This window comes from Toxorhynchites rutilus, chromosome 3 (assembly GCF_029784135.1).
Source record: "Toxorhynchites rutilus septentrionalis strain SRP chromosome 3, ASM2978413v1, whole genome shotgun sequence".
Taxonomy (NCBI): Eukaryota; Metazoa; Arthropoda; class Insecta; order Diptera; family Culicidae; genus Toxorhynchites; species Toxorhynchites rutilus.
The window spans coordinates 111,328,668-111,355,602 of record NC_073746.1 but is presented as its reverse complement, the minus strand read 5'-3'; the positions used below and the strand labels follow the sequence as shown (position 1 = coordinate 111,355,602).

The window sequence follows — 26,935 nt, the reverse complement described above, 5'->3', positions numbered from 1 at the left end:
GTGACTATTCACCATGGAAACGTTTCGTGTCTCCTAAAACATTCGCATGACAAATTTGGCTCCATTTGCTTGATCAGTTTATTCCTCCTTAGAGAAGGGAGTGGAGTGTCTAACCACCATAAAAACAATGATTGCACCTTTAAACCTCCACATGCAAAATTTGGTACTATTTGCAGCTCCTCCTTAGAAAGGAGGTGGAGTGTCCAACTACCGTAAAAACATTTATTGTACCCTAAAACCTCCACATGTAAAATTTGGTACCATTTGCTTGATTAATTCTCGAGTAATGCAGAAATTTGTGTTTCATTTTTATGGCAGCTCCTCCTCAGAGAGGGTGGTGGAGAGTCCGTCCATAGAAACATTTATTGCACCCTAAAACCTTCACATGCCAAATTTGGTTTCATTTTCTTGATTGATTCTCGAGTAATGCAGAAAATTGTGTTTCATTTATATGGCAGACCCCCCAAGAGAGGGGGGAGGAGTATCTAACCACCGTAAAAACATTTATTGCACTCTAAAACCTCCACATACCAAATTTGGTTTCATTTGCTTGACTAATTCCCGAGTAATGCAGAAATTTGTGTTTCATTTGTATGGCAGCCGTCCTATAGAGAGGGGGGTGGAAAGTCTAACTACCACAGAAACATTTATTGCACCCTAAAACCTCAATATGCCTAATTTGGTTTCATTTACTTGATTAATTCTCGAATAATGCAGAAATTTGTGTTTCATTTGTATGGCAGCCCCCCCTAAGAGAGGAGGCAGGAGTATCTAACCACCGAAAAAACATTTATTGCACCTTAAAACCTCACCATGCCAAATTTGGTTTCATTTGCTTGATTAATTCTCGAGAAATTCAGAAAATTGTGTTCCATTTGTATGGCAGTCCAACCTTAGAAAGGGGGGTGGAGTATCTAACCACCGTAAAAACATTTATTGCACCCTAAAACCTCACCATGCCAAATTTGGTTTCATTTGCTTGATTAATTCTTGAGTAATGCAGAAATTTGTGTTTCATTTGTATGACCCTAATAGAGAGGGGCTGTCATACAAAGTGAATAATCCGCTGGGTTGACAAATGGCCAATCATTTGCGGAGATGAAGTCTGGTAGGTTTGTTGTAAGTCTCGTTTTTAACCGTTCTAGGAGTTTTTTGCATCGTTCCAAACATATTCGTTTCAATCAGGGCGTCAATAAATGATTCACATATGACGATGTACGCACCAATTAATTTCGACTGAAGAACGCTTTGGTTTCCGAAGAGGATTGCGTTGAACGCGTTCATGAACAACATAGATAACATTGTGCAGCCGTACCAACCTCGGACGTCCCTTTTTGAACCTATCGCCCACATCGGCTGTTTCTTTGTACTGTTGTAGTGTACGGAATACGAATCGTTTCATTCAATCAACACAAAGTTTCTACAATATTTTTTGTTTGTTTCAATATAGAAAATTCTTAAATACAAACACACTCAAACACCGTTTCAAATGCGATGCGATGAAAATCAGTTGAGATTTCTGTGCCGAAAATCTCGCCTTGAATGCATTCAGAAGTGGCAAGCTCTAGAATACGCGTGACCACAGTGCAAGTCGGAAGAGATTTCATTGACGAAAAATCTCCCGGCCAGAACGGGAATCGAACCACATCCACTAGTTCTTCCGGTTTTTTGACCACGTTGTGCCCCGATCGAGCTAGAGGACCGAGAATGAATTTTTCGTCTGGTTCATGCCGGTCCCTGCGGATCAAAAGGGCACTTTCATAAAAATCATTTTCCAATTTTGTTGCAGTCGTTCCCAGTTGACACTCTATAAACAAAGAGTTCATTTTCGGTGCGATGAAACTGGCTCAACGTTAATCTTCGGATTCATTGGAAGCGCTCTTGAACAGTCTGCCAAATAAATGTTTTGACGTAGGACTACGTCTTCGATTTCTATATAGGGGGTCACTCTACGAAAAATGTAACGTTTATTAAGAGTTTTCGAATGCATTTTACGCAGAATCGTTGTTACGATATATGTATAAAATATACCATTAAGTCCAGTCAGTGTTGTAAACGGTCGACATTTCTCTCAACCATCACATACTGCTTTTGCGCGAGAGTCACAGCTCAATATGTATTGCGAATGTGACCAAGAATGCATTGCTCGGATCCAACAGTCACCTCAGAAATAAACCACAGCCGCAAACACGACCATTAATTGAACGTTTATAATCCCCTCTTTCTGTCAAACATACCCAGAAGAGCAGTGAAAATATGCTATGTCCACTATACCATTCGTGCTCATAACCATCCTTTAATTCTGGCTAATATGAGTGTAGTTTTAATGTCATTTGAAATGAAAACTGCAGTGGTATGCATTCTTTTTCTCTCTTTATTCTACATTCAAGCGTAGCTGCACACATACATCCACCTTCTCACTCACACATCCATACACGATGGATGATATTTAGACGGATTGCTCAGATCAAAGCAACCGACAAACTCTCCCCTATCAAGTGCGAATGTGTTGAATGAACGTTTTAAGCCGTGAGGGTTCCCCGTGAACACTACGGGACGATGAATAGCTAATGAATAAGACAGAAAAGAAACCAAATGTCATATGACATTTTTAGTTCGACGGTACTTTGACTGTTCATGTTATGATGTACATTAATGACACAGCACATACGTCTTCATAAATAGTCATACGATGGTAACCATTAGCAAGACTGAGTTGAAGATAGTCCTGTTAGCGAATGACTTCTATATATGACGGGGTAATGAATATCATATGCGAGTGTCTTTCAAGCGAAAAATGATATCTATACTAGGAGGATGGCAGCGACTACTATGCGAGGACTTATTGAACTTATATTGGGCTTATCGAATAACAAAAATAAAACGAAATGAAATATCAATAATCTTTATGACTCATATTCATAATTCTCAATCAATGACGATATAACCTGATTGTTTACCGATCCACTTCATCTACCATTGCACCCTGTTATGTGTCGCACTGATATTCATTAATCAATTCCAGTTAGACAGTTGAACTTCCTACCAGAAGCTATTTTTTTGTCGTTACAAACCGTTTGACAGTTATGAGTACATATAACAAACGGCCCTTTTCAGGGCTACTATTTGGATTTTCAAAAAATACAACTAACAGATTTCTGAACAATGATGTAATTCTTTTCATTATTTTTCATTAGAAAAACAACTGTTCTGAACAATCACAGTCCTACGTCAAACATCCGTCCGTGCCCCTAGGCTCAGACCTATTTTTTTGAGGTTCATCCATTCATAATTTTCATTAGAAAAACAACTGTTCTGAACAATCACAGTCCTACGTCAAACATCCGTCCGTGCCCCTAGGCTCAGACCTATTTTTTTGAGGTTCATCCATTCAAGAACATTGTTATATTGAAATATATTGATATCGCTGGACATTTTCGCTTCTTTTGCCAAATACGGGACGTTTCGCAGGACGTAATCTAACGCGGGTCATTTTATCGAAATGCGGGTCAGTTTAATTACAGCCCTGGATGACAATACATTGTTCATCATCACGGCTTACTCCGTCGCTTGGAATTCCTTTAACATTCGTTCTCTTAACAACTTTTTCATCCAATTGAGATCGAATATATTGATGACATTGAAAAGCGTGATATAGTGATGATAGTCTAAAATGTATTATAATTATACTCCGCATTTTTACAGTCGCTAAATTTACATCACTACTATAAGCTTGTCCACGAGTCCTATCTGAATTACGTACCAGGCTCGGGATCTTCATTTTCTCACCCACGCCGATCGCTGAACGGACGAGTATTTTTACGCTCCAGCAACGCCACGGACTAACCTTCCCATTCATTGCAGAAGTTGCTTCACTCCATTTGTGGGTGAATGACCCATCGGTCATTTCGCAGGAAAAAAAACTTTCCCATGGTTTATTGCGTTGCATTCTTTCAGACAGTGCTTTTCACTTTCGGATATGTAAACAAATGTATTGGAGGTCCAGTGCTGTAATAAGTGCTGGAATGTAGTTTACAAATTGCATACAAATGTCTAACATCGAGTCCATTGAGTGCTGCTTCGCAATCAAATTTCGTTCATTTGAAAATGTTGTTGTTTTGTTATTTACTTTCCTTTTTTTTTGCTTATTACCATATTTTTACATTAACGTCATATTAGTGAATGAGAACTGTCAACTTAATTTTGATTCATTTGACAGAGGTAAATCAGTAATATTTTTCAAACAAACATCAAAAATAATATCAAAAAAAAAAACGTCGAAGTATCGCCTTTAGAACTCAGCATTAAACGACAAGTGGAAATACATTTTAAAACTACTGAATAGTAAACAGTTGATAACAATACCATTTGAGTATACTTTCGTCGCGTGCCAATCGAAAAAAATGAAAAAAAGCAAACTACAAAAGTAAACAGTCCATTTGTTGTATCATGATATAGTTGAAGTGCCATCCATTCAATAGTAGATTGACAAACATTTGTTTATGAGTAGAAATAAGTGCTTTTTGATAACAAAGAACTTATGATAAAAATATAGCAAACGGTCAGTGAACGGTATAATAGAATCGTTCAGAATCGAATAAGTGGATCTCGTGTTCGAGTGGTTCACTTTATACTAGTCATAATTTATAATATCAATAATATCGGATCAGGATCAAAATTCTCGCTTCACAAGTGACAAAATACAACCATATTTGACGACACATTCCATTGAATTATGTTCCGGCTTCGAAGGGGAAGATATAATCGAATCTGTAATCGCGACTTGGTTATTTATTGGATGCATCACACGCGTCACGCTCGAAGAAATATTTTCTGCCTGTATGAGCATTTCAAGTGGGACAAATCGTTTAGCAACAATTGAATCGAGTTCAAGTGGGAGAAATTGTGGACACTATCAATCATTGAATTAAATCAACTCTTACTGTTCGACGCTGGTACCAATTAAGATTTATTAAACCAACTTGCCAAACTGAGTATTCGGACTGCATAGCGTATGCGGAAATAAATATCAAATTTATTCATTCTTCTCATTGAATGGGAATAATTGGTATGGTCATATCAACATAAAAGAAAATCAAACTTATTTGAACAGATCCAGGCAAAAAAGGGGCGTCTCACTCTTATTGTACTTGTTTACTTACTTTTTTTGTTTTAGGCATTACGTTTACTCGGTTCATTTTTGTTTTGAAATATATCAGTCATTGCAATTCAAAACTATTGCATCACGATCTGAAGGCATTCCAAAATTATAGGTATTTTGGTTTAGACATTCAGTGCGCAAAATTAGTTCTCTTATCAGTGGCGTCGAGGGGATCTTTCGCAACTGGGGCGGAAGAGTGGAGAAAGCGTAAAAAGATTGCCCCATTATCGGCCGTTCATCGAATGTTTTTGGGATAGCTTTGTTTGAAAATTTCAGTCTGGCGCTTTTAACTCCTCCTCCAAAAAAGTATGTTTATAAAATCATTGATCACGGGTAGATTTGCCTCGTAACTTTGAATATTTCACTCTTGGCGGTCGTTTATCTGCCCTCAGCCACCATGACAAGGACTCATACTTATCTTATACTTTATTCAACCATGTATCAGTTTACACTTTTCCTTAACGAATCATAATGTCTAGTTCACGAATCAATTCGCGTTTGACGACATTAAGTTTCGTTCACTAGTTTAGGGGAGCAAAGATAATGAACACGCTTTTAAAATTAAAATTAACTTCTCCGTATAAAATTAGTATTCTATTTTAATGAAAAATACTTTACGACCGCAAGGATTAATGGTGAAATCTCAAATAATGTAAAACTTATTTCTGCTGACAGTCGCGCAAATATTCGATCAAAATTTCCAGTTGTTAATCGGGTAAATTCCAACATGATATATCATATTGTCGATGTTGGATAACAAAAATATAGCTTCACACTTAACTTAAGAAATGACTTGTTGTTTTATTAATCGCAGCAATCGTCCCTAAGCAATTCGATGTGTTCATATTTTGATTTGGCTTTATTCGATACAAAATTACTCGATTATAATTACAGATGTTCGATTGATTAATCGAACAATTAACCGACATCCCGAGACGGGCGCTCGTCACAATCTAAGTGGTGCGGACTCAATCCACTTCATTTTCAAGCAAATTCATGCATGTTTTCAAGCGATTTCTTGCAATAAATTCTCAGACCACCAGGGATGCCAGATTTACAAATATGTTTGTAAATTTACAGACATCTGTAAAACACTTTTCATTTTTGTTGTAGACTTTTTGGATACAAAAATATTTCACAGGTTTTTGAAAAATAAGAGGCTTTATTCATCACATCAAAGATATTCGACTCACCATATGACATTTTTCCATAGTTTTAATACAGAAAAGTTATTATATTTAGTTTATATCAATACACATGACGTTAGACCAGCGATACTCAACCTGCGGCCCGGCAGTCTTTCTGGTTGGCCAATCTGGTGTGTATAAAGTTTGAAACTCGTACTTTTGCCATGACATCATTGCAGACGAAAGAGAGAATACGGTTATTCACAATTAATGAAAAATTGCATTCTCTGCAGGAAAGGAAAAATCTTGAATGAAAATTGTCTCTGATAATTATTTTCTGTTCTAGATAAGATTGTTTTGCTGAAATGCAAGGAGATTTATTGAAGAATAGTTAAGTTAGGGTCAGGACTATGTCTTCTAAGTATTTAAACAACATCGAATAAAAATTTTCATTCTATTTTCAACAACTTACATTCGCTTTCGGGTCTGCTTATGACGAAATATGGGTTACGGTTCGATATTGTTACCACAGACATGGTTCATGGCCGTGTGGTGATCTAAAACTTGTATAGCCTTGCATGGCGGATGGAAAATATTCACTGCATTTTCTTATAAATTTCATCAACGACAAGACCGCAAGCCTTGGTGGATGTCCAATATATCAACGAAGAAATACTGATTTTTATAAAAATTAACAACGCGTATATATGTGTATGTATGTATGTGTAGATTGTTGAAACATTTAAACACACTTACAACACATAAGTTATTAAGTGGCCCGAAAAAACAATTTTTTCCACTTATTCCCAAAAATGACAAATGAAAATTAATAACTTTTGAATCACTGATTTAGAAGATCGACATATAAAATTGAACTAATGACCTAGCCTTTTAGTGAAAAATATTTAACTTGCGAAAAAAATGATTATGTTTTAGTAATTATTGATTGTAATCGTATTTTTATTTTTTTATGACTTTGGACTAGAGGGCGCCATATTTTTTTATATTTTTTCTTGAAAGCTGAGAATTTTTTACATAACATATATCGATATCAGAGATGCTATTTTTTTCGTTTTTTAGATATGATTTTTCAAAGTTAACCGGTGGTTCGAAAAATCATTTTTCCCCCTTTGTCCAAAAATAACATTCTGCAAAAAATCATAACATTTTAACTACTGAACCGATTTAGATGATCGATATATTAAATGGAAGCCAATAAGCAAAATTTGAAAAAATATCACACTTGCGGGAAGTTTGGATTCTAGAAGCGGGAATATTGATCAAAGACTTAAAACATGTTAAATTTACAAAGTTATAACTTAAAAATGAGAATTATAGCATCTCTGATATCGAGATATGCTAGGTAAATAATCCTCAGCTTTCCATGAAAAATATAAAAAATTATAGCGCTCCTATCTTTAACCGAGAAAACTATGAAAAACTAACTGAATCAATAATTACAAAAATGAAAAATTCAATTTTTTCGCAAAAGTAAAATTTTTCCATAGAAAAATAACTCGTAAGCTTCAATTTGATATGTCGATGATAGGAATCGGTCCAATAGTTCAAAAGTTATGACTTTTTGTAGTGGGAAAAATGAGGAAAAATTGTTTTCGAACCATCGATTAGTTCTGAAAAATCATATTTCAAAAACGAAAAAAAAGCATCTTTGATATCGAGATATTTTATGTAAAAATTCTCAGCTTTCAATTAAAAATATAGAAAAAAAAAGCGCCCCCTAGTCCAAAGCCATGAATACATTGAAAAACGACTACAATCAATAATTGCGAAAATAGGATCCATATTACCTGCAATTTCAATATTTCTCAATTAAAGCTCATTGGCTTGAATTTGATATGTCGATCATCTAAATCGGTTAAGTGGTTCGAAAGTTATAAATTTTTGAAAAAAGTCATTTTTGAAAAAGTGGAAAAAAATAATTTTTTGGATCACCCTAAAATGGAAATGGGCACCCTAATGAAAAAATAAAAAAATACGAGTTTAATGTTTCGCGATAAAGAACAAAATTACCACTTTTGACGAAGATCTGAGAATCACTATATTGGTTTGGCATGGAATGGCTGTATATATATACAAAATACAATCTTACGTGCATCGCGATGTACAAAGTATTAATGAATATGTGAAAATTAACGTTAAAAAACATTTCTATAGATCTGTACACTTTTACAGACTTTTCCACATTTTTAACAGACATTCACATGTTTTTACAGACTTTTTTCAAAAATCATCTGGCATCTCTTCCTTCCACTTTTTATCGAATATTTTCAAATCGCAGGAGTAAACATTTACGTGACTCTGACTTCGTTTGTTTTTATTTCGTCCGGAAAAAACGTTATGTCAAAGGGAGGGGAGATTAAAAATGCGTTGCTCAGTGAAAGGTTGAGATGCTCTTTCAGAGATGCAATGGTTAATTAAACAATTGACGGAAAAATGTAGCTCGTTCATTTTATAATTCTAATTATTTTTGCCCTTGACAACAATACCTCTTTTATAGTGTTGATTATCATAAGAAAAATAACACTCCTGATCGTTGGATCTCTTTTGACATTTCAATTGGGTCTTTTTGGACAGCCGTTTTGATTCAGTCCGCACTACCTAGGTCACTTGAATGCGCATTCGCAGGATTTCTCTTCCCAACGAGGAGACGATTCGCGACGTATTTCTTTCTTTTATTTATTTTATTTATTGAATCGGAAATTCTCTAAGATTTGTTTGATACGCTATATATTGCAACTCCCAAATTCCTCAACAGTTTAAATTAATGAAAATTATACATAAATTATGTACACAAATTTATGTTTTCAACTTATTTGGTATAAATAAGCCATCCACGATTTGAACCTATGCCTAGAGATGTCTTAATTTTTAGTTTATTCGATTATCGATTAATCGAGGGATCATTTTTAAATATTCGATTTCTCGAATAATTGTCTTTCAGTATTCGATTAATCGAGCGAATATTTTTTTTGTAATAATAATCAACAGACATTGCATAATAAAAAAGATTATGATATTATAATTTTACAAATTACATTAAATATAATTGTAAAATAAACATGGAGTAGAATCATGGTTTTTGAATCAAATGGTTTTTTAGTATATTGATAAATTTACCATTTCATGATTTTTGTATCACGTTGTCTATCGGGTTGCCGATGTCAGATGCTCGCTGTCGGATTAAAAAAAATCCATAGCCTAACTCTTGACCTAAAAATGTATTAACCTTGGAAATGGTCCCTTTTTTCATTAATCGCGATTACTGTGATAACTATTCGATGTATTCATATTTTGATTTTTCATTATTCGATACCATAATTGCAGATATTTAAATTAATCGAACGATTAACCGACGTCTCTACTATGCCACTTCCCGTTTGTTTTAGTGATGTCTAAATTTTTCATTTATTCGATTATCGATTAATCGTTGGGGCATTTTTCAATATTCGATTCATTCGAATAATTGTCATTCAATATCCGATTAATCGAGCGAATATTTTTTTCTTGTATTAATCACGTATTATGTTGTCATTCTGGTCGCGTGGTCCATCAGGTTGTCGATGTTCCATTATTGGATAAAAAAAATGTTGGATATAAAAATTATATAGCCTAATTCTTAACCTAAAATGCGATAACCTTGAGAAAAATTCTTTTTTTCATTAATCGCGATTACAGTGACAACTATTCGATGTATTCATATTTTAATTTTAAATTATTCGATACAAAATTACTCGATTATAAGTTCAGATATTCGATTATTTGAATTAATCGAATGATTAACCGACGTCTCTAGTTTGGTGGTCATCGGAGTAACATCTTTGCTGGCGAGCTTCGAGCGAGAATGGTTTTTCCCTGTCGGGAAAGACAAAGGAAGGAAGAATATGGAGTAGAGTTTTTTTCCACTGATGGAATGGAATGAAAGCACAGATGCAAGCGGATAAGCAAGTGTTGATTTCACACGTATAGAGACACACAGCTCGATACATGGATGGAAGATATTGCGAAACGGCAGTGCAGTTCCATTCGCATTCATTACACAACCTCGAAGAAGCGGAAGCCCTCTGTATCAAAGTGTGCTTCGACAAAGAAGGAGTCAGCAGCATACGGGAATTTTTTGTGCTAGTGCGGATATGGAAGAGTATCCAGAATAGCGGAGAGTAAAGCGACTCAGAGCCGCTCGTTCATTGAAACGATCGGTGTTCTGGGTCTCGATCCCACCTCAAGCAAAATATAGGAGCAAAGCTGTTTATAGTTGGCAGCACAATTCAATCGTAAAGTGAGGACGAAATACGTAAACGAAATGTGCTGAAAGCTTCCGACGATTCTCTTCATTGTTCAAATTTCAAATGAAATTTTTTACTACTGAAGTAGTAAAAATAACCATAAACTAAAAAACTATTTCAAAAATTCCGATGCATTCCTAAAAATATATCCGAAATGAAAAACAAGCGAATTGCAAAATATAATTCCGTGGTTCTACGTCAAAAATAAGGTCGTGTCCTAGGTACAACCCCTTACAATTTTTTCATTAAAATAGAACACTGATTTGATACGGAAAAGTTAATTGTCATTCATAATTTTAATTTTGATAACGTGGTTATTCCACCTGAATATAAATTTTTCTCTGACGCTCCCCTAAACTAGTAGGGGAAATGGGGGGAAAGTGGTCACCCTAAGGAACATTCCAATTTTCTGTGTCCACATAACACTATAACTATAGCTCAATTTATTGTTGTTCAAGATAGCAAGCGGTTTTTTATTATGAAAATTGTAAAAAGTACATTAGAAAAAAAAGTTGGGAAATCAAGTGGTCACCTGTAGGGGGTGCACATATCATGCTAGAAGCGATAGATTTATGCGTATTTACTTGTCTAAATTTGTTTGAATCATTAATGAAATACAGGTCGGACTCGATTATCCGGAGTATTGTTTTTTTTTCACTCCGGATAATCGAGTCATAAAAAAAACAATTTTTTTCTCGGTAAACGTATTATAATTATGATTTGCACTTATTTATCAAACGGTTTTATCTAGGTTGACCCGTTTGAATGTTTGTGACTTTGTAACTTTGTAATTTTGTAACTTTGTATGAAGCGCTGTACCACATTAATAGAAATTTAACCCCCTTCCTGTTGACCGATTGATCTGAAATTTGGAACACATCTTTATCTCTGGTGTCATTATAAAACTGCGTATTCCATGGTCTTGAAAATCCAAGATGGCGGCCGCAACAAAATGGCGGATTACACATTTTCGCAGAACACCATCAATATGGGTATCAAATGAAAGGGCTTGACCAGTAGAACACAGTTATTTATGAAAAATGTAAATCCAAAATGGCGGCCGCTACAAAATGGTGGATTACACATTTTCGCAGAACACCATCAATATGGGTATCAAATGAAAGGGCTTGACTAGTGAAACATAGTTATTTATGAAAAATATAATTCCAAGATGGCGGTCGCTACAAAATGGCGGATTACAAATTTTCTCATAGCCCCATCAATATGTATATCAAATGAAAGGGATTGACTAGTAGAATACATTAATTTATGAAAAATGCAAATCCAAAATGGCCGCCACCACAAAATAGCGCCATATATATATTTTTTTCAAATCCTCTTCAATATGGGTTTCAAAAGAAAGTTCTCGACTAGTAGAACATAGCAGATCATTAGAAATCCAATTCTAAGATGGCCGCAATCTCCAAACAACTAACTTTTTTTTTTATATCTGTATTATAGTGACTTTCAACACTTTTGGCTGGTTCGTCACTTTTTACTTCCAATTTTGGAAGAATGTTGGGAGTGAGAATTGAACTCGTGATCTTCAGCGTGAGAGGTATGGATGTTACCACTACGCCAGATCGGCTCCAAACAACTAACTACTTTTTAAATGGATTCATTCAGCTTGACCTGTTTATATGTATGTTTGAATGTTTGTAGGGTTGTCCCACACTAATAGAAGATTGAACCCGTTCCTATTGACTGATTGATCCGAAATTTGGAAGACACCTTTAATTCTACTGTCACTACGTATTCCATGATCTTGAAAAATTCAATTTGGCCATCGCTAAAAAATGGCTGAATGGCTTGGAGAACAGCATGGAGAACACGAAACATAATAAACAACATAAATTCAAAAAGGTCGCCGCCACTGAATGGTCGACTATTTTTTGCGATTCCCTCAATATCAGTATCAAATGAAATGATTTGACTAATAGAATTCAGTACATCATGAGAATATTCCGAAGAAAATTAGGTAAAAAATAAACGTTGGATTTCCATTATCCACAATCAGTTGTTTCATCATATACCCCCCATTTTGAGCGGCGGCCAAATTAAATTTTTCAAGAACATGGAATACTCAGTTTTATAATGACAGTAGAATTAAAAGTATGTTGCAAATTTCAGATCAATCAATCAACAGGAACGGGGTCAATTTTCTATTAATGTGGGACAACCCTACAAACACTCAAACATACATACAAACAGGGCAAGCTCAATGGAACCATTAAAAAGTAATTGTTTATTTGGGAATTGCGGTCATCTTGGATTTGGATTTTTCATGATCTACTGTGTTCTTCCAGTCGGCACCTTTCATTTGATACCCATATTGATGGGGCTTCGAAAAAAATATGGCGCCATTTTATGATTTCATTTTATGATTATGATTGCATTTTTCATAATTTTTCATAAATTACTGAAAATATGTAATCCGCCATTTTGTAGTGACCGCCATCTTAAATTTGCATTTTTCATAAATAACTGTATTCTACTAGTCAAGCCCTTTCATTTGATACAAATATCGATGGGGTTGTGAAAAAAAAAATATGGCACCATCTTGTGGTGGCGGCCATTTTGGATTTGCATTTTTCATAAATAACTGTATTCTGCCAGTCAAGCCCTTTCATTTGACATCCATATTGATGGGGTTCTGAGAAAGTATGTAATCCGCCATTTTATAGTGACCGCCATCTTGCATTTTCCATAAATAACTGTGTTCTACTAGTCAAGCCCTTTCATTTGATACCCATATTAATGGGGTTCTGAAAAAATATGTGTTCCGCCATTTTGTAGTGGCCGCCATTTTGGATTTGCATTTTTCATAATTAACTGCATTCTACTAGTCAAGTCCTTTCATTTGATACCCATATCAGCTATTCAATATGGAATTATTATACAAATTATTCAAAATTTCTGAAAATCAAAAATAAAATACTCCGGATAATCGAGTCTGAAATTCCGGATAATCGAATCCCGTATAATGGAGTCTCCGGATAATCGAGTCCGACCTGGAGTAGGTACATGTATGAAATGAGCTAGGCCTATTCACCTAGAGTCGTAATGGAAATTTTCTCAACCGTACAAAAACGTAGTAGGAAACACATAACGTTTTTCATAATGAGACTTGATTTTGGTTGGGTTTGCATATTTTTCCTGGGTCAAAACCACAAAAGGGACACCTTTAAGAGCAGAAGGTGATAAGGTATATCAGCTTTTGAAAAAAGAACATTGTCAGTAGTAATCCTCCACAAAATAATTTCTATGCGGAATAAACGCTGGAATTGAACAAAATATCTGTTCACCTCTCCTAGAATATGAGAACAGTCGTCCAAACTGTTGATTTGGAGAAAATATCAGTTCAATTAAAGTGAATTTCCCTAGAAATTCCGTGAATTCGAAGCGCTCAAAACTACGACCGAATGGCTACAGAAAGAGCGATTATTGTTTTTATTTATATTTTGACATGCGAGTACAGGGTGACTTAAAAGTCATGAAATTCTTCAAACATAAGGTGACTACCAATACGGTGTCAAGAGTCAATAGTTATACTACCACACAAGCCCCCACTACCCCTAAATGAAGCTCAAGCCGAGGACATAGTGAACGCGATGCGATACGGGAAATTATGTGTAGAGTAGAGATGGACGAGCGCTCACGAGCCGCTCATTTGAGCTGGTTCGAGCCTAAGACAAGATGAGACAACTGGCTTCTTACTCTTCTTCGTCGTACAAAAACAAAGCCATGACATAAAGATGCCAGAGTTGCCAAGTATTATAAAATTTCGATTTTTTTTCAATTTCTGGTTTTATGAATCGTAACACGTGGAGGCGACCTGGCATAGTGGTAACATCCATGCCTCTCACGCTAAAGGTCACGAGTTCAATTCTCACTCCCGACATTCTTCCAAAAATGGAAGTAAAAGTGACGAACCAGCCAAATGAGTTCAAAATCACTATAATACAGATATATAAAAAAAAAAAAAATTCTTCTCAAATGGGGATCAACATAGGGTAGGAGCCTGCCTGTTGGTCTCAAATGTTCCTATCTCACGCCTCCACGAAGATCATATGACGACATTTTTAGATCGGGCGTGAACTGGAAACACACACCTGGTCTTGGCTCCGAGAACGGGTGTCGAAAGTGGCTAAGTGAGGGGGTGCGAGCGAGTCAGAGCGCTATATCTCTCCCGGGGAAGGCCTCCCGGGTCATGGAGACCTTGCCAACCCGCTGTCTCCCGGGCAAAGTAGATACACCCAATAAAATGGAGCTACGATCACGAAGAGTAATTAGAATGCGATCACCCGAGGAGGGTCCCCGAACTGGAGCTGGTCCTGGAACGGGCGTAAGAGCGAGCGGCCAGCGGCTAGAGGGCGAGGTGCAAGAGCGGGCCACCAGCCGGGTTCAACCCGGAGAGCTACCGCCACACGGAAACAGCAGCCATCGACATCACCCAAGAAACGCTGCGCCTACGAGACGTGTTGCGACTGCCAGACGACAGTCGTCCACACTTGTGGGTACCACTAGGCGCCGGATCATGTCCGCGCCTATTACATCTGCATTGCTTTGGAGACGGACATGAGCGGTCGCCCTCGAATACTAACAATGTTCGAGGAAGCGTATCCAGAGTTCGTCGCGAGGCTTGATCAGAACGCGATGAACGCGAGGCGTAGAGCGATAGTACGCAACAACATGCTCTCCCAAACGCAAGTCGACGAGATCAAGCAGCAGGTGCAGAGAGAACTAAGCTCCAGAACAAGCAGAGCAAGCGATGTGTCGAGACGAAGTTCAGTACGGCTGAGCATTTCATTCGCGAGTGGGGCACGCGAATCAGCACCAGTGGAGGCCACAGTACAACAACCCCCTGAGCCGGAAGATCCACAGCCAGATCAACAACTACTACGCGATCTGGTTTTCCACTACGACGAGGCGATCTCACAGTTCCGCGACACAGACCCATTGTCGCGCCCCAGGATCCCGAAGTTGCAGTATTCCCGCAGGCTGACAAGTGCAATAAAGCTCATGAACGAGCACGTTCTTCCGCTGCACTTGGTTGATGCTGAGAACATGGAAGAGCTGCAACTGAAAGTTTACTGCGCTGCTGTGGCGACCGCCAAAAGTTTAGGATACCGTATTAGGCCAAGAGGCGGACTGCTCCAACATCTCCGTGAAAGGCGTGAGCCTCCATGGCGACGGAGATTGGAGCAACGGATCCTAAACAAGCGCGCCGCAATTGGAAGACTGATGGCGTACAAAAGAGGCAGCAGATCGGCGAGATTATGTCGCCAAGTTGCTGTGATCGTGCGGCCTACTGAACTTCGCCAGCTGGGAGCTCACCAGCTGACGGAAAAACTCGACACAGTGGTACAGCAATTGAACGTCCTAACTAAACGGCTGAAACGTTACTCTGACTCTGCAAAGCGCCAGGAACAAAATCGGATGTTCAGAGATAACGAAAAAGCGTTCTACGACTACATTAGCGACGAGAAGCCCGACTACCGCGAAGGTTTGCCAGATATTAGCGATGTGACGAACTTCTGGGCTGGTATTTAGGAAACCCCAGTACAATATCGCGAAGGGCAAATGTGGTTAAGACGGGAGGAGGAGAGTTGTGGTGAAATTGGAGAGATGCCAGCTATCATCGTCGGAGAGAACGATGTCCGCGAAGCCTCGCGGTACCTGAGGAACTGGGCAGCACCGGGCCCCGATGGTGTCCAGAACTTTTGGCACAAGAAGCTGACCGTCGCACATCCAAAGATAGCTGAGTGCTTCAACAAGGTGCTACGTGACCCACACAACCTTCCTGAATTCGCCACCCGTGGCGTCACCTTCCTCCTCCCGAAAGACAGCAACACATTGAACCCATCAAAGTACAGACCGATAACGTGCCTATCGAGTCTGTACAAAATACTGAGCAGCATAATTACCGCCAAAGTTTCTGCTCACTGCGAACAGCATCACATCATCGCAGAAGAGCAGAAAGGATGCAGGAAAAATACGCATGGCTGCAAAGACCAGGCCATCATCGACGCAGCCATAGTCGGCCAGGCGGTATATAACCAGCGGAACCTAAGTATGGCCTACATCGATTACAGGAAGGCTTATGACTCCATACCTCACTCGTTTCTCGTCCGGGTATTGGAGCTATACAAGATTGATCCCGTCGTCGTTAGGTTCCTGCAGCATGCGATGAGGCAGTGGAGCACGTCTCTGCACCTCAGTGATGGGGAAAATGTGTTGCAGTCTAGAACGCTGCAGATAAAGAGGGGGATATTCCAAGGCGACTCTTTCAGCCCGCTTTGGTTTTGTCTGGCACTGAACCCCCTCAGTAGGACGCTCAATAGAAACGGTCATGGCTATAAAATAAGGTTTGGCGACGAGAGAGTTTCACTACCACGCAAAGAAGGGGGACTTGGAATCGTCGACATTTCTGCACTGTGTGTTGCCCAGGTACGACAACTGCGCGAGTACTTCGCAGAACGCGCCAACCAGAACGCGCTATACCGGGCTGTCTGCGCCGCTGACAGAGGATACAGCGCTCTGCACTTGGCGCAAGCGGAGTACCAACTAAACTGCAATCTGCAGACAGTGGAGGAGAAGATTGCAGCTTGGAAGCAGAAGGCAGTGCATGGTGCCCACCCCCATCAACTGGACCGGCCACACGTCGACAAGGCCGCATCTAATCTGTGGCTAACGCGTGGTGAACTCTCTTCAGTAGTAGAAGCCGACATGATAGCCATCCAGGACAGGATAATGCCGACGAGAAACTGCAGGCGGTACGTCTGGCATCAAGATGTTGATGACATTTGCCGGATGTGTCATCAACCAGGTGAAAACATAGAGCACATCATGGGGGGCTGTCCCGTTTTGGCCAACGCAGCCTACACCGAGCGCCACAACAACGTGGCCCGTATTGTTCATCGACAACTGGCGCTCCAATGTGCTCTACTGGAAGACAACGTACCAAACTACCGGTACCTGCCTGCACCTGTCCTGGAAAATGACCGTTTCAAGCTGTACTGGGATCGCACTGTTCTGACCGACCTCTCGATCCACCACAACCGCCCAGATATAATGGTTTACGACAAGAGCGACCGCAAAGTCACCATCATCGATGTCGCTATTCCACTGAACCAGAATCTGGAGGAGACCCACGGTCGCAAAATCTGCAAGTACCGACCATTGGCCGTGGAGCTCAAGGAACTGTGGGGGCTAAGGGAGGTCCCAAGAATTGTTCCAGTCGTTCTCTCTGGAACTGGAATTATCCCGAAGACACTTTTGGAAGCGCTAAAGGTGTTGAACATCGAGAAGGAATTGGTCGGCATCCAAAAGTCGGTCATTCTTAGCACCTGCGCGAATGACAAATCCTCGGTCAGGACTAGAACAGCACGAGCATGCAGATACGTGCATTCCGCAGAGCCTAGTCCCCCTTTGACATTTAGAAGCCCGGGGCAGGTGAAAATTCTGGCTAGGTTCGCCTAGTTAAGAAGTGAGATGAGTCTGCCAAAAAAAAAAAAAAAAAAAATCGTGACATTTGGTTGATGCGAATTTAATAATTTAATATTTTCTGAAAGGCAATCTCAAAAAGGATAAAGGATAAAATGAGTCTTTTAAATACCCATATCTATAATATAATAATGATATCCATAACAACTCGTCCAAGATTGTCTGGAGAATCTTTTCTCGTTGATTCGTGCAAAACAACGGCGCTCAACTCCATTGTAATTCAGAAACAACTTGAAAATCGTGACTCTTTCGCAATACATGACCGTAGTACCGAATGCTTCGCATACAGCCGATACACAAGAACATCTTGTTGGATTGATGGACTTGCTATCAAAGCGGCGAGAAGAATGTTCAGCCCAGAAATTGGTGAACAGTGAAGCAGCATCGACATCATATCGAATTTCAGCTTCATCTAATTTTAGTGATAATGTGGATGACATGAATATTGAATTCGACTATGAGTACACCGTCGATGAAGCGAAAACTTTCCTCGATAGAACAGAACAAAATTCGTTGCTCTTTACATCGTCAAAATAAGTTAGCGGAAAAGAACATGTCAGCAGTGTAACAATTGGTAGTCAGCAAAACACAACCTGGATGGTATCAACCATCTCTATTTTCATATTTACGAACAAGAGCTAACAACTCTGCCATCTGCATAGTGAATGATGAGACTTTCCATTTCTTCTTAGCAATGGAAATTATATTCCGAAACATGAAATCGCATTAGGGACCTAACGAAGCTAAATTGACAAATGAGTGTTTTGCCGTTCGCTTTACTCCATTGTGAAAAAACACATACATAAACTTGTATATAATTCCTTCACATTTGCTTAAAAACTAAATATCGTAATATAAATTAAATTCACCATTTCTAAATTCAATACAAATCCAACGCTATTTATTTTTATTGGCAACACTGAAGAAATCGGCTTTGTTTACAAAATTGATCGAAATCAGCCAATCATAAATCAGAACGACTGACATAAATTTGGTCTGTATCTGACAGAAATTTGGTCTGTAAAAGATCCCCTATTGTCTGATCTTATCTTAGGTTCGAGCGTACGATCCACGGTTCTTTACAAATGAACTACGGTTCAAAAATAGAGCCGTTTTTGGAAAGAGTCCCAGCTCAAAAAAGAGCCGGATCGTTTCAATGAACGAGCGCTTACTGAAATGAATCGTTCTGCCCTGAGACGTTTTGCCCATCTCTAGTGTAGAGTGTTTTGCCGCGAGTGAACGTAAGTGGTGGTTGCCAGACGATTTTCATAAATATCTTCACAATCGAACTCAGCGAACGAAAATTAAGATTGAGCTGTTAAATTATTATTTTCGTTTTGTTCGACGAATTATAAAACTTCTTCTTATTCTTATTTATTATATTTCTTCTAATTCTAATTTACAAAATGAAAATAATGAAAACGGTACGTGAAGGGCTTTCCATTCATATCTGGCATCCTTGTTCTGAGTTGTTTACATGTAGAATGGAGTGGAATGAAACATAAAAAAACGCGTGATCTAAAGCAAGGCGCCTCTATATATACCAGGTGAAACAATCATATGAAATGCACTTTCAGCCATATTGGAATTGCTGTCGGTATTGTTTACAAACAGCATCAGAACGCTGCCGGCGGCTCTCTACAAACTGCTGCGACGCTTATTCGAACGATGCCTACTTTGTTCGGCTTTCGCGAATTTATGTGAAAAAGACGGGATGATTTTGTAGAATTTTATTCTCATCCAGTTCATCCACTACTCTCGCATGTGAAAATGCAAAAATGGCGTATCCTAGCAATAACAAAACAAACAACCCCCGCTCCACAAACCGTAATCCCCTTCTTATGGAAGTGATGATGTTGCTTCACCTGTTATACATTTATACAAGCGGCTTGATCTAAAGCAATCAGTATGTCGTAGCACGCGATGAGTAGTGATTCCCGATTTTTGAAATTAATCGTTTATCCACTAATCGAATACTTTTCAGCAGTTTGTTATTCGATACGATTAATCGCTCCAAATCGATTAATCGTCACACCGAGAGAAATAATTAGTTAGACTATTATTTCTCATTTGTTAGAAAGCCATCTGGAATCAAAAAAGTGTTCATTCCGCCTGAAAATCAATTATTATCTTTCACGCTCCCCTAAACTCGTAAACGAAGCTCATTTCGAATCGACGGCATTGAGCTTCTTTTAGGAGTTTAGGAGAGCGTCAAAGATAATGATTGATTTTCAGGATAAAGTGCGATTCACATACAACATCCACGTCACGTTCACGTCCCGTCACGTTCCGTTAGGTCAATTATTCTACCATGCAATTCATATGAAAACATTCTCATACACCGGCAACGTAACGACCCGTCAGCATACGTTCAACGAAAACGACCGGCAGAATTTGTAGAAAACAATAATTTAATTTAAAATTGTTGTAGATGGCGACACCATGAATAACATTGAAAAAATCATTCGTTTGACATTTGACGTGACGGTGCTGGTACAAGCATTGACTGCATGTGTGAATTGATGTCAACGTCTTGACGGAACGTAGACGTTCTTCTCCGTAACGTTCAATGTGAATCGCGCATAAAACTGCAGCGGCCGTACGGTTTTTTTGCTCAGGGTTTGGATCGATTAATCGACGTAAATTATTCGTTCGCTTCGATTATTGGTTGTGCAGTATTCGTTCGATTTATAATCGATTTCTGTAGGAACCCACAATCCAATCGACGAAAAAAACATCGACCTAACAACGACCGTAACGCTGTTACCTATTCACGATGACGACGATTAGGTATCGACATCTGGATACGGCATTAGTTTGTGTGAGGCAGACTATCATATTAGTCGGCCCGAATCAGTTTATATTTGCTAAAATTTGTATGAAATTTTTTTCTTGGTATAATTTTTTCTACTTAAAGTACGTTGTCATGACCCTAATTTGAATTATTTTCTATAGACGTTCAGATATTCTCAAAAAAACTTGTCATTATAATATAAAATTATCTCAAAACATATTTTTTATGATGTTTTTTCACCACTTGCAGGCAATGGTGATTTTCACTTACATAGAGTACTAATTTGATTATGGAAAAATCATGTTCATTCATAATTTTCATTTTAAAAGTGTATTCATTCCTTCTGCAAATCCATACTGTCATGCCTATTCCCAATATCGTCAACGCGGATAGTTCGTTAGTCGAAAATACTGAATAATTAAACAAACCAAATGGCATCACTGGTGGTTCTTTTTTCCACTCCGCTAAACTGTCATCTCAAACAAAAACAAATGGATCATACAACTGGTGAGTATGAAATATATTTCGGCTTTTTAATTATTATTTATTTTATCTTGTCTTATCAGCTATGAATACATTCGACTCGTTCGCTTCCATCAATCGGTAAGTGAGAAAGATGATTTCTCCCATCAGCACAGTGCGGATTTCCACTTTTATCACAGCAGCCAACAACATCCGTTTTCCTGCAGCAGTAACCTCCAACCCCTGTTGGCAATGTCGGGGGACAGCATTAACAGCAGCAGCAGCAGAATTTGACCATGGTATGGTATTGCGAGGAACTTTTCCCATTAGAGGTTCCGTGCTTCGCGCACATTCAAAAATCCTCTTCAGACACGAAAACTCAACGACAAGGAGGTATTTATCACTGAATTACCACCCCGGAGGAACCCGAATGCACTGATTCCGTAGTATAGTAGAATGAAAATAGGCGAGGTTAGCGAACGTAGTCGCATGATATTTTAATGTTCGCATTTTTATCCGGATCATACAACTGGTGAGTAGGGAATTCATTTCTGCTTTTCACTTACTAATAATTTTATTTTGTTTCAGCTATGAATACATCCGACTCAATCAATCGGCGAGTGAGAAAGATGATTTCCCTCATCACCACATTGCTTATTTCCACTTCTGTCACACCAGCCAACAGCATCAGCTTTCCCGCAGCAGTATCCTTTAAGTCCAGGGTGCTATTCCGGGGAATAGCATCAACAGCAACAGCAGCAGGACCTGGCCATCGATAGAATTTCGAGCAATTTTCCCCATCGGAGATCCCGTGCTTCACGCACATTGAAGAATCCTCCTCAGCCACATATCTGTGTCATCAAGGGCAAGGAGGTATTCATCAATGTACTCAGTCGGATTTGAATCGTCTATCCAGACAACCCGGATGCACCGATTCCATTATATACCTTATTTTTATTATACATGGTTTTTTATTATTTTTCTTCAATAAAATGATTAAAATCGATCAATGTATTTCCTTTTCATTTTCAATAACAAACCAATACAAACAAGCGGCAAGCAGTGCTGGAAGCAGCGCTGCAAGCAGGTCGACGCCTTGCACATGTTGGCGAAAAAGTGGCGTCAAGTTGTTCGATGAATGCATATGAAAGGTCGATAACTCGATTGCAAGGTGGCAGCATTTGAGGTCGATTGTTGACATTTCATCGACCCGATCTTGGCAGGCAAAACGGAATGTGGGAAGTATTCGATTAATCGATTAATCGAACGATAATCGGGGATCACTAGCGATGAGCTCCAATGATTCGCTCTGCATCGCATCACACCGCACCGCGTTTACTATGTCCTCGGCCGCAATGTCGTCAACGCGAATAGGCATTGCCAAATCGCGTAATTTCGAGCAAAACGCATAAAAAAATCACGAAATTAAAAAAGAATGCGTTAAAATAACACGTAGAAAAAATCGCGTAAAAAAGAATTCAGTGCATTCGAATTCAGCAGAATAAAATTAAGGTTTTTCTTTCCCAAAATCAAAATCAAAAATGTATCAGTGAAAAATTATCTATTTTTGAAATATTATTATTTTTATCGTGCACAACACATGTACCCTTGATCTACGACATTGTTGTTGCCAAGCAACAGACATCAACGGAACCAACTCATTCTTCGGTCACTGGCTATCGGCATTTTTTTGCTGTCTTTGCATTCTGTCTGTTGAAGTGGAAAAATGGCTGCTACGACCAGCGCCGTTCAGCCGATCGAGGAAAACTTTTCCAAAGATTGTTCTGGTAAGCTTTGGTGGTTGTTGATAAGAAGAAATAAAACAGAGCAAGAAAGAACATTTTCTCTTTCCACAGCCCAGGAGGAGTGCCAGGTGAAGTGCGCTAACTGTGATCAGATTTTTTCACCGGACAGCTTCGAAGAACACGTTTGCGAGTATGATGAGAGCAAAAAGCTCATCGAACCTTGGGGTGCACTCTCCAGTCATCCGTGTTTCCGGTTGCTGGAGGAAAATATGGCGCAATGGAAAAAGCTACTCAGAAAAGGGAAACATGATCATCCTGAGGAAGGCAAACCAAAGCGTAAGATAACTGCTCCCAAGCTCAGTCTACGGGAAATGCATGGATGCTCTTTCTGTACTCGAAAGTTTGTGCATGAATCTGGCCTCACGAAACATATGGTCATATGCCATCCGGATAAACAGCTATCACTTGCCACGAAGCAGAACGATGGTAAGAAGAAACCATACGAACCATTCAAGGTGTGCCTGAAATGTCTCCATTGCGGCATAATATTTGGATCGCTTAATACAATGATGGAGCATCTGGATACGGTGCACTGGGAGTATGAGCTGGAAGCGACAAACGGAATTTATATGGATGGCGACAAGATTCGGCTACGTCAGGCGTTCCGTATTGTAATACTGTCTACGATTTTTCAGTGTGAATTCTGTGAGAAATATTTCTCAGATTTGCCCGCTTTATATCGGCATGAATCATTGCATGACCCAAAAATGGGCTACGAATGTACGCTATGTGAGATTAGGGTATCCACCGTTGAGGTTCTTTTGTACCATAGGCTTAACGAATGTATGTTCAGGAAAGCATGGAAAGCGGAATTCGGTGATTTATGCCGATATTTCTCCTGTAACGTTTGTGATGAGCAATTTGAAAATTTGCCATCGCTGTATGAACATCGATATGGGAACTATCACTTATTTCCACGTCTTTCGCGCGTAAGTGGCAAAGATTCGTTGTACGCATTCAAAACAGGATGCGAAGTATGTGGAACAACTTTTGACAACGCCGAGTTGATTTTCTCTCATTTCACCGAGGAGCACGCTCAGAACAAGCGTAGCGCCCCAAGAACCAAACGTCCACGGATCGATACGTCCATGGCAACGATAACGAAGCCATCGTGTTCTTCGACTAGGCCATACCTTTGCGAACTTTGTGGTAAAACATACACACAATCCAGCCATCTTTGGCAACATTTGCGTTTCCATAACGGTGTTCGTCCGTTCACCTGTCCGGAAGTTGGCTGCAATCGTAGCTTTACCATTCGACCCGACTTGAAGGATCACATCCGCAAGTGCCACACCGGAGAACGACCGTACCATTGCACACTTTGCGACAAGCGTTTCCTAACCGGATCGGTATACTATCAACACCGTCTCATTCACCGGGGCGAACGTCGTTATGGCTGTGATGAATGTGAGAAGCGTTTTTATCGGGCAGATGCTTTGAAAAATCATCAAAGAATCCACACGGGTGAGCAACTTAGATCAATGTATGCATACTAGCGTTCGATTAATACAAGGTTTATTTGATCCATTAGGTGAGAAACCATTTGCCTGTACCCATTGTCCGAAAATGTTCCGTCAACGGGGTGATCGCGATAAGCACATCCGTGTGAAACATACGATGATCAGATCGGTTGATCAAGGAACCACATTGACTAATCGGAAGAAGGAAAGAGAACTTTCTTCACGGCCGAAAAAAACTCGAAGGCTACAGGCGAAGCATCCTGATGCAGAAAATATGCCCCAGGCCTCAGACTCGTCGGTGGTTTACATCGGCGATGTGCGACTTGATGATGCTCTTTTCCAACCGATTCTGAATGATATCGAGATACTATGAAATGCTATCATACGTTGATTAATGAACTACATTTTTGGAGTGAAAATATAAAAAAATATTTTGAGAAAATCAATTGCATTTTGTTTTACATAATACGAAGGAAGGTGGAAGGTATTGAATTAGAGAGACTTTAAACTCTGAGAGTTCATTCGTCTCTACATAATACGAGTTCAATTTTCTCTTTAACTATTAAAAACATCGCTTTTCGGTTTAATTGTTTTTATGATAAACTAGCCGACTCGAAATTGATTGAAGATTCAAGTTTTCTTACTAAGTAAACGTTCTCCTCATTGATCGATCTTCTGAGGAGGTGATGTGACCCAGTCGTGACCACAAGCTTTTCTGAATTCCTTTTAGCAAACTCGTTATATTGGAGAATGCTTTAAGCTAGAAATTTTATTCAATAATTATTATGACATTATGTTTTTCGTATGTAAACTCTCATTTATAGCCCTCTTTATTTATTTCGCTATCTGTGTCGGACTGTTGTGCAATGTTTACTACTTTTATCTGTTTCAATGTAATTACATGTTATTTTCCGGGTTTGGTGTAATTCAATGTTATTTGTACTTACAATTAGTTTAATTTGTTAATTTAAATAAGGTTTCAATATTCAATTATCGTAAATTCTCTATTCAGCTTCCACGTTATTGATCCTTCTATTGTTTTGTGTTTGTTTACGTTTTCTATCAGTCCCTATTGGTCTATTTCTATTGGTTGTGTGAATATGACAATTGTCAACTGCTCTTCGGAAGATTCCTTTTCGGCAACTAAACGGTTGACAGGGTGGTCAGGCTAATCGGTTTCCCCAACAATCCCAGTATTGCTGGACATCTCTTCCAGCTGTACCATCATTTAGCACCTCAAGCACTGCTAGTCCAGTAACCGGACTGTGTAGCACGCCATTTACCGTCTGAACATTCGCACTCCGAATTCAGCCGTCCTTTCCCTTGTAGACCGCGAATGCTTTCATGTCCACCACAAACAGTTGACGTTGATACAGTCCCCAATCCAATTTTATGTTGGCTGGCAATTTGTCCACCAGCTCTTCGAGTAGAGTAGGGTTCGACAAATGGGCTTTCATTCTCATCGATTGGAGATGACTGCATAGGTTCTGTACGACGAGTCCGAAATTTACTAAGCTTTCCAAGCTATCCGCTTTGGGAGCAGCCGTAGATTGAACCTTATTGAGAAACCACCTAACTATCAATTCCGGATGACCGTAACGAGTGTACAGCGTCGCCATTATCTGCGGCACGGACCACGGATGAAGTAGGTGACATCGAACAGCTTTCCGTGGTTTATCCTTGAAGCAACGTTGAATTGTAGATTAACGATGGTGCAGGAAAATGATTGGTTAAACTATCAACCACAGAAGTGCTAGCTACTTGGCCGTCATCCTGGTTCGGGGCAGACGTTCGTTTGGGTAGTGATCCAGTTAATGACATGGTTCCGGTGGGAATTTCATTGTTTCCGATGCCGGCGACCATGGTCAACTCATCCTGTTACGGACACTTCGTTTTTTCAAAAATTAAAAAAATATACAACAAAAAAGACGTCTCGGACGATATCGGACGATCCCTTCCTCGGGTTTCGCAATTACCAACACATTTGACGATCCATCTTTATTTATACAGGCAAACCTTTTTTGTGCGGGGAATAGGGACCGCACAAAAAAAATCGCATAAAAAAATCGTGCAAAACTTCACCAGTAGCTTCAAAAATCCTGTTCCCTCCCAGCTGTTTGATGGGAGGAGGGGAATGATTTCAGAATTGGACAATTGAGGCGCAAATATGCTTTTTTCGCACTGAAATGCATGTAAACCATCGAAAAAAACTAAATGGACGATGACTTCGTCAAATGTGCTTCTTTTCATATACCGCACAAAAACAGGTTTTACTGTATAGATATATCTTTAATCATAGCAGTCCATAATTTGATT

At 39.1% G+C, this 26,935-nt stretch overlaps 2 protein-coding genes across 5 annotated transcripts in view; both read left to right on the top strand.

Moving 5' to 3' along the window:
• The window catches only part of LOC129775656 (phosphatidylcholine:ceramide cholinephosphotransferase 1-like), a 117,233-nt gene that overhangs the window by 78,771 nt on the left and 11,527 nt on the right, over positions 1-26,935 (top strand). The gene's annotated exons all lie outside the window — the stretch shown is intronic.
• Positions 21,177-26,923, top strand: LOC129775653 (testis-specific zinc finger protein topi). Of its 2 annotated transcripts, XM_055780636.1 has the most exons (5): positions 21,177-21,399; positions 21,459-21,886; positions 21,943-23,141; positions 23,211-24,623; positions 24,691-26,923. In XM_055780636.1, exons 3-5 carry the CDS (start codon positions 23,081-23,083, stop codon positions 24,990-24,992), a joined length of 1,776 nt encoding a protein of 591 aa, XP_055636611.1. In that variant the 5' UTR covers positions 21,177-21,399; positions 21,459-21,886; positions 21,943-23,080; the 3' UTR covers positions 24,993-26,923. The 2 variants fall into 2 exon arrangements, with proteins under 2 accessions (XP_055636611.1, XP_055636610.1); XM_055780635.1 differs by having other exon boundaries at positions 21,943-24,623.

Excerpts from the sequence above, each read along its gene's own strand:
- LOC129775653 (XM_055780635.1), top strand. The coding sequence starts at position 23,081 with ATGGCTGCTACGACCAGCGCCGTTCAGCCGATCGAGGAAAACTTTTCC. Across the intron at positions 24,624-24,690 it reads TCATCAAAGAATCCACACGG|GTGAGAAACCATTTGCCTGT; the intron begins GTGAGCAACTTA and ends TTGATCCATTAG.